The 14055-nt window shown below is 32.0% G+C and overlaps 1 protein-coding gene across 2 annotated transcripts in view; it reads right to left on the bottom strand.

Moving 5' to 3' along the window:
• The window catches only part of LOC106784442 (COUP transcription factor 2), a 155657-nt gene that overhangs the window by 72459 nt on the left and 69143 nt on the right, over nucleotides 1-14055 (bottom strand). Inside the window, exon 3 of one of the 2 annotated variants that reach the window (XM_014743979.1) lies at nucleotides 10436-10990. In XM_014743979.1, the coding sequence (XP_014599465.1) occupies nucleotides 10436-10990 (555 nt within the window). Of the gene's footprint in view, nucleotides 1-10409; nucleotides 10991-14055 lie in introns of those variants that run through there. The other variant, XM_014743980.1, reaches the window with a different exon arrangement.

Genomic DNA, 14055 nt, shown 5'->3' with positions numbered 1-14055 from the left:
TTATTTAAAAAAAAAAAATAGTAATAACATTATGAAAAATAAATATAAATGTTAATGATTGTATATTATGATTTTCCATATGTAGAAAGCACAGTATTCTTGCATGGGGTTTTGACCAGGATATGTCGATAAAGCTACGCATTGTCCGATGGTCACGTGTTTTCGTTTATATACACCCTCTCTAACGTCACCAACCCCCTCCTCTTCACACAGTAGTATACTTTCGTGTGCTACCCTCGACCCAAGCACCATCCTTGTTTATATATTAAACTATGGGGTTAATACCGTGGCTTACTCTAATACCAGGGCAACCCTTTGGCCCTGCGATATGCTGATAAGGAATATGCATGCAGACACGCTTGCTTCCCTTTTCCCTTTAACCCCCCCCCCACCCCCACCCACACCACCAACCCTCTTTCTCTTATTTTCTTTTTTCCTTTTATTTCAACCCTCGCATACGTTAATCAGAAATTCTCTTAAAGGACAAAATAAGATCGACTGATGTGTGTGTGTGTGTGTTTTAGATTTTATTATATTGTATATTCAAATATTTAATTAGTAATAATTATTATAAGATTTATTTTTTGTATTTGTATTATTTTTTAATTCTTCTCGAATTGTTATTATTATTATTCGTATTTGTTCTCTTTTGTTACAATTTTGATTGAATATTTTTGATTTTATTATTTAAAGTATTTGCAGTATTTAAAATATTTATTATTTTATTAATGAAAATAATTGTAATGTCAATATTTAAATATTTATATTCGTCATTGTTATAATTTTTTTTACAAAAGTAATTTGATCATTGGATAGATCATTTTATCACGTTAATGAATTTTAATAATACAAAATCGTACATATTAATTTGAACATTTTATTTGCTAATGTTAAATCGTACAAATGAATTATTAACTTGAATTATTTTTAAAATTTATATAATATTTATTGAAACATTTGGGAGAGATATATAAAAGATTATAAAATAAGAATAATTAAAATAATATATAATCTCTAAAGTATTTATATAAATAGAATTAAAAACTGATAATTATTATACTATAACGATTTAACTTACATTTAAACAATTATTATTCGTATTTCGTAAAATACTTTAAAGCTTTCACACTATTCTATTTTTGAATAGTTGTCCAGGGAACTGAGGATACCCTAGTCTAAAGTGTGAAACGTTGAAAGAGAAAACGAAAATGAAACCGAGATACACGCATAGGGAGGGATATACTACGTTCTTTCCAAAGAGAAAGAGAAACAGAAACAAAAAAGAGAGTGTGAGAAACCATCGAAAAAAAAAACAAAAAATAAAAAAAATAAAAAACGAAAACGTCGCTTGAAAGCTTTCGATTTCCGGGGCACCAGGAAAGAAAGAAAAAAAAACAAAAGTGTAAAAAAAAAAAAAAAAATACAAGACACAAAGAAAAATGAAAGAAAATTCGATTTGATTTAAAGATCGCGTTGAATGAAATTAAGAGAGAAAAATAAATATACAGGGTGAGGGTTGGGGTGGTGGGGGGAGTAGGGGGATAGGAGGATGAGGTTCGGCAAATGATTCGAGTGCCGGAACGCGGATGAAGAGAACAGATAATCAAATGAAAATGGGTAACGCTTAAAAGTCAAGGGTTGGAGGTTGGGGTTAGGGGTTGGGGGTTGGGGGTAGAGATGCGACCCCGAGCTAGCAGCACCAACTAACAACAATGCGAGATACAGAAACGTATAGGGGTGAAAGAGGGTGGAAATAGAGAGAGAGAGAGAGAGAGAGAGAGAGGGTCGCGTACTCTCGGGTTCGGTTCACAGATAACACACTTCCCCTTCCCTTTTCCCCTTCCTTCCACCTTTTCGAACCCTTCTTCTCTCTTTCTATTTTACCGTGTAACTCACACTAGCATTCTACATCAAGCTCTCTCTCTCTCTCTTTCTCACATTATTTCTCTCTCACTCGTTTCTAACAGCATCCCAAAAGCTCGGTTGGTATTCCTCTTCACCAACCTTTCTTCCATCTCTTTCTATATATTTTTTTTTTTTCGTCTCTTTCTCTCTATCTCTCGTTTGTTCTCGCGGTTGTTCTGTTGCGGCCACCCCTTCTGGAAAACGCCGTTGCATTGGCGTCGACATTCATTTTACTATTGTTTTATATCATCCCTCCTTCTTTTTTTTTTCTCTCACTTCTTTCTGTCCACCAAGGATAAAAGTGTATGTGTGTGTGTGTGTGTGAGAGAGAGAATCTTTTTTTTCTTCTATTTCTTCTTTTTTATTTCTAATTAAGTTTCCCTACGTCACATCTTTTTTATTTTTTTATTTTCCCAACACATGGTTTCTTCGTACGAAAAACACACGTGCTTTTCTTTATTATCTTCTTTATTTTGTCACACTCGTTAATATTCTTAATTATATAGATTTTATATTACTATAGGACAGAGTTAAAATTATTCAATCCTGTTCGTAGAAAGCTCAAAACATTTTCAATCCTTTTTCTCTGGTAAACTCAAAACAATTTCAATCCTTCTTGTTAGGTTCAAAACTTGTCAACCCTGTTCGTTGAAAACTCAAAACACTTTCAATCCTTCTTGTTAGGTTCAAAACTTTTCAACCTTCTCGTTAGACTCAAAACTTTTCAACCTTCTCGTTAGGCTCAAAACTTTTCAACCTTCTTCTGAGACTCAAAACTTTTCAACCTTCTTATGAGACTCAAAACTTTTCAACTTTCTTTTGAGTTCAGACTCAAAACTTTTCAATCTTCTTCTGAGATTCAAAACATTTCAATTCAATTGAACGATCGAGGAAACCAAATATAATATAAAAATGAAGAAAAGAAATAGAAATAGAAAAAACAAACCATATATATCAGTTCTCCAAATCACAATGAAATAAATAGACAATATTTTCTTTTCCCAATAGAATTCCATTGAATTGAATTCCCAATCGAATATCTTCAATCAAGTAAATTATATTAAATATATACGATAGAGAGAGAGAGAGAGAAATAAGATTGGATGACGTAGAAGGAATGATTGACACTAACGTTTTAGAAAAAACAAAAAAAAAAAAAAAAAGGTTTTCGATTGATTTTATTCGATTGGATTTTGTTCATGATAGACGCTGATTAGTCCATGACGTGAGGAGGACCATGACTGAGAAAGCCTATCATGGGTGACATCCTCATGGGATTTCCCTCTCCTCAGCTCTCTTACTCACTCACTCATTCACTTACACACTCACTCATAGTGTCACTGTATTTATCTATCCTATCTGTATCTCAATCTTGGTAGTGTGGTCGTCGTCAGTTTCCCTCATCACAGTCAAACCGATGTTTCTCTCACTCCTAGTTCTCGTTTTCAGTGAGATAGGAGGAGTGTTATGGTGATTTTGTGATGGTGTGGTGATGATGATGGTGGTGGTGGTGTTTGTAGAGGAAGGGGTAGAGGTGGAATAGGAGGAGGAGGATTGTTCCACAACGTCGATAAATTGTCCGAGGTTAACAGGTGAGTACAGGGCCGAGAAACGACGATAATAATGGCGGCGATAAACGCGTCAATAATACGTGCCAACCTGTAAGCTCACATACATACATATATATATATAATACATATATATATATACTAGGAGTGAGTGTAACTGGCAAGTTATTCGTAAATGCGAATATCATCGGAGGTATGATCCTAAGTTATATCAGTTTCTCAGTTACACTCCCCATATGCTCGTCCCGAGTTACTACGATTTTACACGAGCATAACAACTATGACGGCTTGTCCATACCTAACTTCAATGATTAAAGCTTTTATTGTGTGTTGTATACTTCACCTATCCTCTATTTCTCTCTCTTTCTTTGTGTGTGTGTATATGTTTATTTGTGATTATTTTTTGAATCTATCAAATTGTCATAATTTATCGTGACATTTTGTCGTAACTCATATCTGATTTATTATTAACCTCCAAAAAAAAAGAAAAATAAAAAAAAACCAAGAAGAATAAGAAATTATTAGCAATAATTTTATATTTATTATATTTTGATGTGTGCGTATATTTACAATACTGCAATCAATATTGCGCACAGGTAATATTTTATAATCATTATTATTATATAAATATTGTTATTATATAAATAATTTTCAATATAATAAATAAGAAATTGTATGAAAATTTCATTTATAATAGAAATTAATTATTTGACAAGTTTTATTATTTTAAATGAAAGAAAAAGAAAAAGAAAAACAATATGTAAAGTAATTGAACATCTATTTCTTTCTCTCTCTCTCTCACTTCTATATAAAATATAATAATTCATTAATAAAAATATACATTCCAAAGATACTTGAAATAATCAACAATGTTACTTATCTGAGAAACGATCGAAGAAAATCATTCCGCGGATGATGAATCGAGATATTCGTGAGATGAAATTAACGTGTAATTACTATTGACAGTTCTCGTCAAGTGACTTGACAGGATGGTTAGATCATTGAACGGGTGGGTGCTTACCAAGTAGACTTCCTATACACGACACGTACACACACACATACAGTTATAGATAAACGACAAGCCTATGTTCGAATAGAAGAAGGGTACACTGTTCCAGTATTGCCGAGTCATTGGCGGCATTTAAGAAAATAGAAAGAAGACAAAAAAAAATCAAATAAAATGTAATGAAAGAATAAGGCATTTACGGTGTTCGCGTGCACGGGCCCTGGTACAGGCCCCGGAACCGGTACAGGCCTTGGTACAGGCCCTGGAACGGACACGGGCCCTGGTAAAGGCCCTAGCACGGGCACGGGCCGTGGTAAAGGCTCTGGTACGGTCCCAGGCACCGTCACGGGCCCTGGTACAGGCCCCGGTACAGGCCCCGGCACGAGTACGGGCACGAGCGGTGTCTACATTAATGATGTGGCAATATTTTATTAAACATACCGAAGCACTTCGATACTCGAAAGGTTCTCTCTCTCTCTCTCTCTTTTTTTTTTCTCTCTTTCTCTCTCTTGCGGTCCAGTGGTTCGCAACCGGTTTTTCTTTTTCTCGATTTTTATTCACACGAATGTATACACGCATACTAAATTTCTACGTTATCGCATTTCTCGCCTGATTTCATTTTTCATCCGACTATGTTTCCCTCTCTCTCTCTCTCTCTTTCTATTTATTTTGTATAGGTTGAACGAAGTGTATCATTTTGCAGCCCAGAGATCAATACGTATATTTCAATGTGTATGTACGAATTTATAATATTATTATTCCTCTCTTCGGTGTTTCACAGCCAATCAAAATAATCCATGGTTTTAAGCACGTTATATATTATATCGTGAAAGAAAAATTTGTTAATTATATTTTATCAATGAAACGAAATATATATATATATTTTTTAATCATAAATAAAATGTCTAGAAATAAAATTCTACGAGAAACGTCTAACAATAATAATAATAATAATAATATGATCAACCCCTTATATTTCATTCGATTAAATAAAAAATCAATTGTATTGTGAATATTAAATCGTTAAAAAAATAGAAAAATTGCATAACGCTTTAAGAATCATCTATGTGATGAGATTAGAATCATAAATACAATTCATCTAATTTGAATCTTTTCATCTAATGCACGAGAACGCATTTTAAAATGATTCAAATAATAGATGTTGGATGACATTAAAGAAAAGAACATCGATTATATTCATACGTTAAACGACTCGTTTGAATATTGATTTTTTTTTGTTTTTCTTTCATTGAACATTCGATAAAGGTAAAGGCTTTTCAATCATTTCTTCAATCACCTAACTCCTCGTTCTCTCATTTTCATCTTAACGTTGGAAGAGAAAAGTGTGGGCGTTTCTTATCTGTTGTTGGAGGATAGCATAGGGACTTTTTCCATCTGGCTCGTAACTACGGATCACGTGTCTAATTGTTCGGATAAAATGGTGGAACGAGGGCACGGTGCATAAAGTACGTTTAGCGTTCGCTAGATCGGCTGTTCCAAGGTGCTTCAGCTTTCTCCTGTTCATGCTAGTTGTATGTACACTCGGTGACCCAAGGAATAAAATTCTATTCTAACATATATTACTAGAATCAAATCTTTAATCATTTAAATGAATTTGTTCTCTAAAATTACCCTAGAAAAAGTTACCAAAAACGTTGTGTAAAGTCAGAGAAACGATTAATTATTTCGAAAAATTACAAACAAAATATATCCCTTTTCAGGGTAACTCAAGTAAATTGAATATTCATCGATATTTTACAATAATAATATGTTTAGTTTAATTTAATATTATTCCCATTTTATAATCAATTCAAACAGATTTGTTTGAACCTGTTATTTGTATAAATGACGAAAATGTATATCAATTAGATTAACTTAAGTTGAATTTTAGAAAATTCGTTGATCCTATTATTTCCATTATAGTTTTCTTTTTTTTTAATTCGTGTTAACGCGAAAAATATAATAATATAGAGATTGAAAATAGAATTGAAATGAAAATGAACAGGGTGAAAGTGAGGATATCGTGTGTTAGGATTATTTTGCATCACCCCGTATAGGCATGTAAATGCATCGTGCAGATATATTTATGCGAGAGGGTATTACGGAGAGTGCGGTACCTACGTGTATCTTGATGGGAAACACTCCCACGATTATGTGGCATGCAATGCAATTCCCTTTTGCCTTGCCCCAACAACCGGCGAGCACCCAACATCGTTTTCTCTCTCTCTCTCTCTCTCATTTTGTGTTTCATTTTCTATCTTTCTTTTTCTTTTACTCCCAACAACTCTTCAGTTCGCGTTCTATGGATGGCACCAGGTATTAACGATCTAATTAAGAATATGAGCCCTCAGGCATCCGTGAGATTTTCTCTCCTTCTCACTCTCAATCTATCACAATCTTTTTCTATTATTTTTATTTTTATTTCTCGTCATACGCGCGTTCAGAAATTTTCTTCACTCTTACTCGTGATCGTTTCATTTTATTTCGAAAGAACGAATTATCTTTTCGGTTAAAACATGATAAAAGATTTACCTGATCACGATTAAAAGTGATTATTATAATGAATGCAATTAGTTTTTGGGTTTTTTGTTCGCGTTCGGTTTAATCAAGAATTGAATTATTGAAATGTAAATTTGTCTGGAAAGTTCGTGTCGATTAAAATATTATCAGGAAGAAGGGGTTGGTTAATCAGGTAATCTGATACTTTTGCAATACTCGTTGAAGTGAACAGGAAGGTTTCTGTTTGGTATCTTCAGTAGGACAAATGAAATAGGTCCCGTATTGTTTGTACTTCAGCTTCTGTTTTGGGGGCTTTTTAATCAGGTAGTTTGTTGCTTTTTAAATACTTGGTATACCGAGTATGATAGTTTCTACTTAAATTTGATTTAAATGAGTTAACACTTCAACACTTTATTGAAAATCTATCCGAAATTTTCTGGCAAATTGGATATACAAAGAAGAAAATGAAAAAGGATTGAAAAAAATGTTTTGGGGGTTGTAGAAATGGAAAGTTTGGAGAGATCACCGGAGGAATGTTTAAGAACTAGTTGGTGGGATACGAAAAAACGGAAGACCTTTCGTCGTTCCGTAAAAAGAATCGGGTCTCGAAAAAGAATGAAGAAAAACAATAAAAACAAAAAGAGAAAGGTAGAAAGAATTGGCGAGTTGCATAGAAGAAAGAAAGAAAGAAAGAAAGAAAGGAGAAGAAGAAGAAGAAGAAGAATAAGAAGAGGGTTGAAAAAAAAAAGAAAAAAAGATTGGTAGAAAAAAAGGCGGAAGGTGGATCGCAGGGAATCGGGGCATTAGCATAAGCTAAAACGAACTAAGCGTGCCCATATAGCACAGAAATAAATAGCCTCCCATCTTCTATCTATGGGCAGACGTAAGAGGTTTAGTACGGAGCCCTTTTTCCCTCTCTCTCTCTCTCTTTCTCTCTCTTTCCGTTTTTTTTATTTACATTTTGTTCTTTTTCCTTCCTTCTACCTTACCACCAAAAAATTTTTTCTTCATCCAACCTATCATATCTTTCTCTCTGACCCACGAGAAACCAGATATATATATAAACATATTTGTTGGTGTTAAATAATAAATATTAATATTTTGTTATTTGTTAGAAAGAGAGCTTCTGTGGAATTGTAAATAAAACATCGATGGTTGTTGAGCATTTTACAAATGATTTTTGTGAATATAACCTCAAAAGGGGAATCACATTTTACGTAGTGCATTGAAATACACTAGCATATGCTTATTAAATCACTAGATATAATATATCCCTAGATAAAACGCGCCATCTACGTTGGATTGATTAGTGCCAAATTTAACACGCTTATTGTTTTACTATTTAGGTATAATATACTTATGGTTGTTGTCTTGTCAATTTTTTAATTTATTTATTCATATTTTTAATATCAATTTTAAAAACTTTTCAAGATTAAGAACATTTTCGTAATAGAATATTAATTGTTAAAATATTTATATAAATTATTATGCACAAGTGTATGCATATTTATAGATGTACTTAAAATATTTTCTAGAGATTTTTATTATATAATATAAATAATAAATTAATATATATATCAATAAAAAAATAATACTTTTAGTTAACATATCATATTATAATCAATTCATATATATTTTTAATCGATATATTTGTATACTTCTATATTGGCATATTAACAATGTTAATGTAAAAATTGTAAAAACAAAAAAAAAAAAGAATTGTTATTAAATTTTTCGATTATATAGAAGACAAAAGGTATGATATCGGTGATGGTGGTGGGTTTGGATGGTTAACTCGTTTAGCTAGGGAAGAGAAAGATGGGTTAAGAGATAGTTAGCGAGTATACTCGGACTCTTTGAACAAACCCTGTGCTTGTCATCGAAAACGAACAGAATGTGAGAGAAAGAGAGAGAGAAAGAGAGAGAGAGAAAATCAGAAAGGGATAGAATCATAGTAGAGTTGACCATCTCTCTATAGCTGAACCGAGATAGATTCTACAGATTGAAGAGAGAAACAGAAATACAAACTGAGAGAGAGAGAGAGAGAGAGAGAATTGTTAGAGATAGGAACGATGAGAAACGTATTGTCTCGCACGTTTCTGTTCGATGACGATCGTACCTACACCACTCCGTTAGTTGGTTCAAGTTGGATGACAGTTACCGTGATCTTATCTATGCGTCGATTAGACGAGCTAGACGTTGAGAGACATCCTAGCATCGAACTTCTTCCGGTTTTATACCTCGATCGATCGGTTGAATAGAAAAAATAATACTTTTTTTTAGGTAGGTCATCTACCATGTACTGATCATTTTAATCTATATATATCTTATCTAATAAAAATTAAATATATATATATTTTTTTAAATAATATAAACCTTTTTAGATAGTTTGCATCAAAGAGATAAATGTTTAGGATGTATTTAATAAAATGATTATGAATTTATTTCGTTGAAAATAAATATGTAAATTCATAAAAATGATTCGTTGATTTTGTCAGTAATCTTATAATATTTTTTCAAATTATTGTATAATATATTGATCAATTTTATTGTAATGTTAAATAATAAAAAATAATGTTACTATGATAATTTGTTCGATTGATTCGAAAAATTCTGAAATCTAGGGATTCTTTTTATCCGATAACAAAATTCCTAGATCTTTCGAAACAGTGTAATAATTTTTTAAAATTGTTAGAAAGTAATAATAAAATGATACGATCGTTTGTTTTTTGATTAAACATTTCGTGTTATTAATTTTGTAGAATTGTTGCAAGAATAAAAAGATGGCGTTTGACCTGGAGATGAGAAATAGGAACAATTGGGTATCTACTGTTACATCGTGTGTAGTATTACCAAGCCCCCAGTCGATATCGAATGCTGTCTAACCTTCTACTCTCTATCCAGACTACCTTCGGAGTTAGCAAACCCCATCGAGATAACGTTCGCATACCAACAACCGACCTTCCGCGAACGGGATTTCTAAACGTGCTTTTCGAGAATGTCAGATAGGAAGTCTGAGGAGGATTCACCTAAAGTTTGCCTCTTATTTTACTTCGATAATAGAATATCGTCTATATACCGTCATTTATATGATAAATTTAATACCCAATATATTATCGAATATCCAAAAATCAATTCTTTCTCATCCTACGATTCATAAAACTTGCCCATATAAAAAATAGGGGCAGATAGTATATATATTTATTGATATTTGAATTTTAGAAAAATGTCTTACGATAATTGAAAATATTTAATTGGTTAATTGAAGTAATCAGATATTTAAATGTTGTTATATTCAGTTTTAGAGTATAAAAAAAAGATATTATTATCAGATACCACCGTCACTGCGTATTATAAAATTAAAGACAAGATATATATATATATATATTACATAAAATATACATATTATAATAATAACATAAAAGATAAAATCAAAAGAGTATATATATTTTCTTACCTGTCGTGAAAAGAACGATAGCCTTGAGGCAACTGTATTCGGCTGTGTCAACGTGTAGGGCCTTTAGTTTTTCAACTTGTTCTTGAAAGATTCTAATGTGATCCATGAATGCTACCACGCGATCTGCCGCCATGGGGGACGCGTGTAAACCCGCCGCTGCTAAAAGTGGCGCCACGCTAAGCGGCATCGAACATTGGCTTGCATTAAGTACAAAAAGCTCGCTCCATACTAGCCTCAACAATGCAACCTGATCGGTCACCTGAAGTTCTGGGAAAAATGGTATATTCCTTGCCCATTCTACTGCAGAAAATAAAAGCCTGGCAGCCAATTCGCATATACTATCGATTCCCATGATGTTACTGCTTGCTTGACCACACGGCCCGTATCTCGTTGTTGTCGGATACGGTTCGGCACGTAATAACATGCCTATGTACGACGATAGGTAGGACCCGTTTATACCCGCGCACGATATCGCATCACCATTCGTCATTGAGAATTGTCCTGGTAATCCTGGCAACGTTGGTTGCGACGCTGGCACGCGACCCCTTTGAACAGCTGAAAATATACAAATATTTCTAAATTATTAACTAAAAATTTACATATATAAAAATTTTTATATATATATATATGTTATAACTAAAAATATACATATATAAAATGTTATTAATATACTTTTAATATATTTTTAACGACGTTATGTTACAAGTGCCGGATATATCCGGCACCTATCTAATAACTTGTGTTTACGAGTGCTGGATATATTTGATATTTATCTGATGATACGTTAGGGGTGTATTGGAAGGGTTAATATTTTTTGTTTGTTATATCGGGTGTACCAAAAAGTTAGTATAGATACGTAAAATTAATTATACATTTAAATGGAAAAGATATATGATTTTTTAATATTTCGTTTGTGATCGAATATTTATTATATTATACTTAGGGAATCATATGCAAAGCTTTATTGAAAATATATTGTATTATATTTAACAATAATATTATTATTTAACACCATGATCGGATTAATAATTTTATTTAATTAATATAGAGTATTAATAATAATTAAGGAACGTTTAATTAAATAAGAAAAAATAAATCATTGTACGTGGAAACACATAAAAATTGCCTAGTCATACTTTGTACGCGACATTTAAACGAAAGTGCCTTATTGCAAACAAGAGAAACGACACCTGGCTGACTCAAACGAATGAGAGATGTCTCCTTCGAGTGTGTGTGTGTGTGTGTGTGTGTGTGTGCAAATATTGTACGACGACAAATAACCCCCATGGAAAAGAGTCAACGAGACCGTTCGTTCGTTCGTTGCTGGTGGTAATGATGGTGGTGTGTGTGTAACAACCCATTGGTTTCGTTGTTTGTAAAAAAAAAAAAAGAAACAAAACGAACTAGGAAAAGAAGAAATAGAAAAATTAGAAAATATATTCAACAATTATTTTTCTAAAGTTTTGTATTATATAATATGTATTTAATTTTTATCCCATGGATTCCGTGAATGTTCATGTGATATATTGTAAAAGTAATCAATACGATTGGTAACTTTCACTCAAAATAATTAGACTTGTTACCATAAACTGCGTTACGATCCAATAAATAATATTTCTTAACGATCTTATAACGAGAAAAAGAGAAAGAGAGTATGAGAATGAGAGAGAGAAGAGGGTGGGGGGGTAAAGTGAGGAAACGTAGGGGAAAGATAAATAAGAAATGTGCAAATTAATTCGATTCTCTCTTAGTTATCTCATTTTATATGCACAATTAGAAAGATTGACTGTGGTTAAATAAACGTTGTTTAAAGTTATGCAATTTTAAATAATATATTTATTCTCAAATGGAAAAACTCGAGAATTGCAATTTGTTATTACTTTTTTTTTTTATATCTATTTGTATTATTCCGATGAATTTATTCTAAAGGAAGCACGAAAAATTGATTTTTTAATATTAAGGGTTTTTTTGTTTTAATTAATAACTTTATAATAACCATAGAATTAAAAATCGGTTTACATTTTTTTGTTGCAATTACCAGAAGGATACAAACATTCTATTATCACTTCCTCCTTCTCTTATATTTTTTCTTCTCTTTCTTATTTGTTTGTTTTTTTTTTAAATATTATTATCATTATTATTCTTCTTGTTCTTCTTCTTATATACCGTTTGCCACGAATCTGTTCGCGATCTCAACGTTTCTACTTTCACTTGCAATAACCGTTAAAGGTAAAATGCAACGATATAACAGTCACATGCAACACAACTGGAGAAAACATCTTCGGAAATTAATAAAAGGGTTCGTCACGATTTTCTACCAATTGATCTATGAAAACTCTATCGAGAATAGTATTAGTAATAGTATATTATTGGCCAATCGTAATAATATAAACGATTTTGATTTGAAATTTCTTCTGATAGAAATGATAATGAGATCAAAATGAAAAATGATGATAGGGAAAACTTTCTAACAACAAAAAAAAAGAAAAAAAAAAAAACAAAAAAAAGAAAGAAAAAACATCACGTAACCAATGCGAAATTATATACGAGTTGAATTTTGTTACTATTTTATATTATTCCCTTACTTTTCTTTTATTATTATATATTTTTACGTTATTCGTAATATAATTCATGATTGAAAAAATAAAATTACTTTGACAATGTTTGTAAATTATATTGCGCACGTTTCAATGTATTTTGAAAGATGATTTTTCATTTTGTTATAAAATAATCAGAAAGTGTATCGAATATATTTCGAAATTATTTATAATTCGTGACTCTGTGTGTGTGTGTGTCTCTCATATATATAAAATAAAAAATCTACCAAAGATACTTAACTATATTACGAATCATCGAATAAATTTTACAAATCATTTACAACAATTTCAAATATTACGAATATATATTTATATCATTGTGTAAAAATATTCTACACCTAATCAAATCTAACAATTCGAACGTCATATCCAAATAAAAAAAAATAATTCAAACGACATTGTAAAAACAAGAACAACTTTTACGAAGAAGTAGAAAACAAAAGGGTGTTCCAGAGAAAAAAAAAAAGAAAGAAAAAAAAGGGTAAGAAGAAGTGGTGGAATTGAAGGAAAGGGAAGAGATGCATGCACATGCACTCGAACGAGTGGGGGTACAAGTTAGTTGGAAGGAGGTTTGAGGTGCTGGTGGGAGGGGGAAGGGGAGGTGGACAGTTAGAAAGACGGATAGGAGAAGAAAAAAAAAAATAAAAATAAAAAATAAAAAGAGAGAGAGAGAGAGAGAGGAAGAGAGGATACGAGTCCTGCAGTACGTAAGGAGAAACGGCACCCTGCTGTGAAACGCCTGGATTCCAACCTTCGCCCTACGGCTAACGAACGAATGGACTCCCTTCGTATCTTCTTTCTTTTTTTATTTTTATTTTTTTTTTAATTTTTTCTTCTATCTTTGCTTCTGCACCCCCTCTTTTCGAAGTCCTCGTCCATTCCCTTTTTAGTTCCGCGAGAGAATGAAAATTATGTTTGTGAGCATAAACACACACGATTCTGTGATACTTTTATTTTTCAATTATTTTTTGTTTAAATATATATATATATATATATAATAATAAAATATATATAATATATAAT

This window comes from Polistes canadensis, unplaced genomic scaffold (assembly GCF_001313835.1).
Source record: "Polistes canadensis isolate GaletaPanama2010 unplaced genomic scaffold, ASM131383v1 scaffold_35, whole genome shotgun sequence".
Lineage (NCBI taxonomy): Eukaryota > Metazoa > Arthropoda > Insecta > Hymenoptera > Vespidae > Polistes > Polistes canadensis.
The sequence above is the reverse complement of the archived record's forward strand: the minus strand, read 5'-3'. Positions and strand labels throughout refer to the sequence as shown.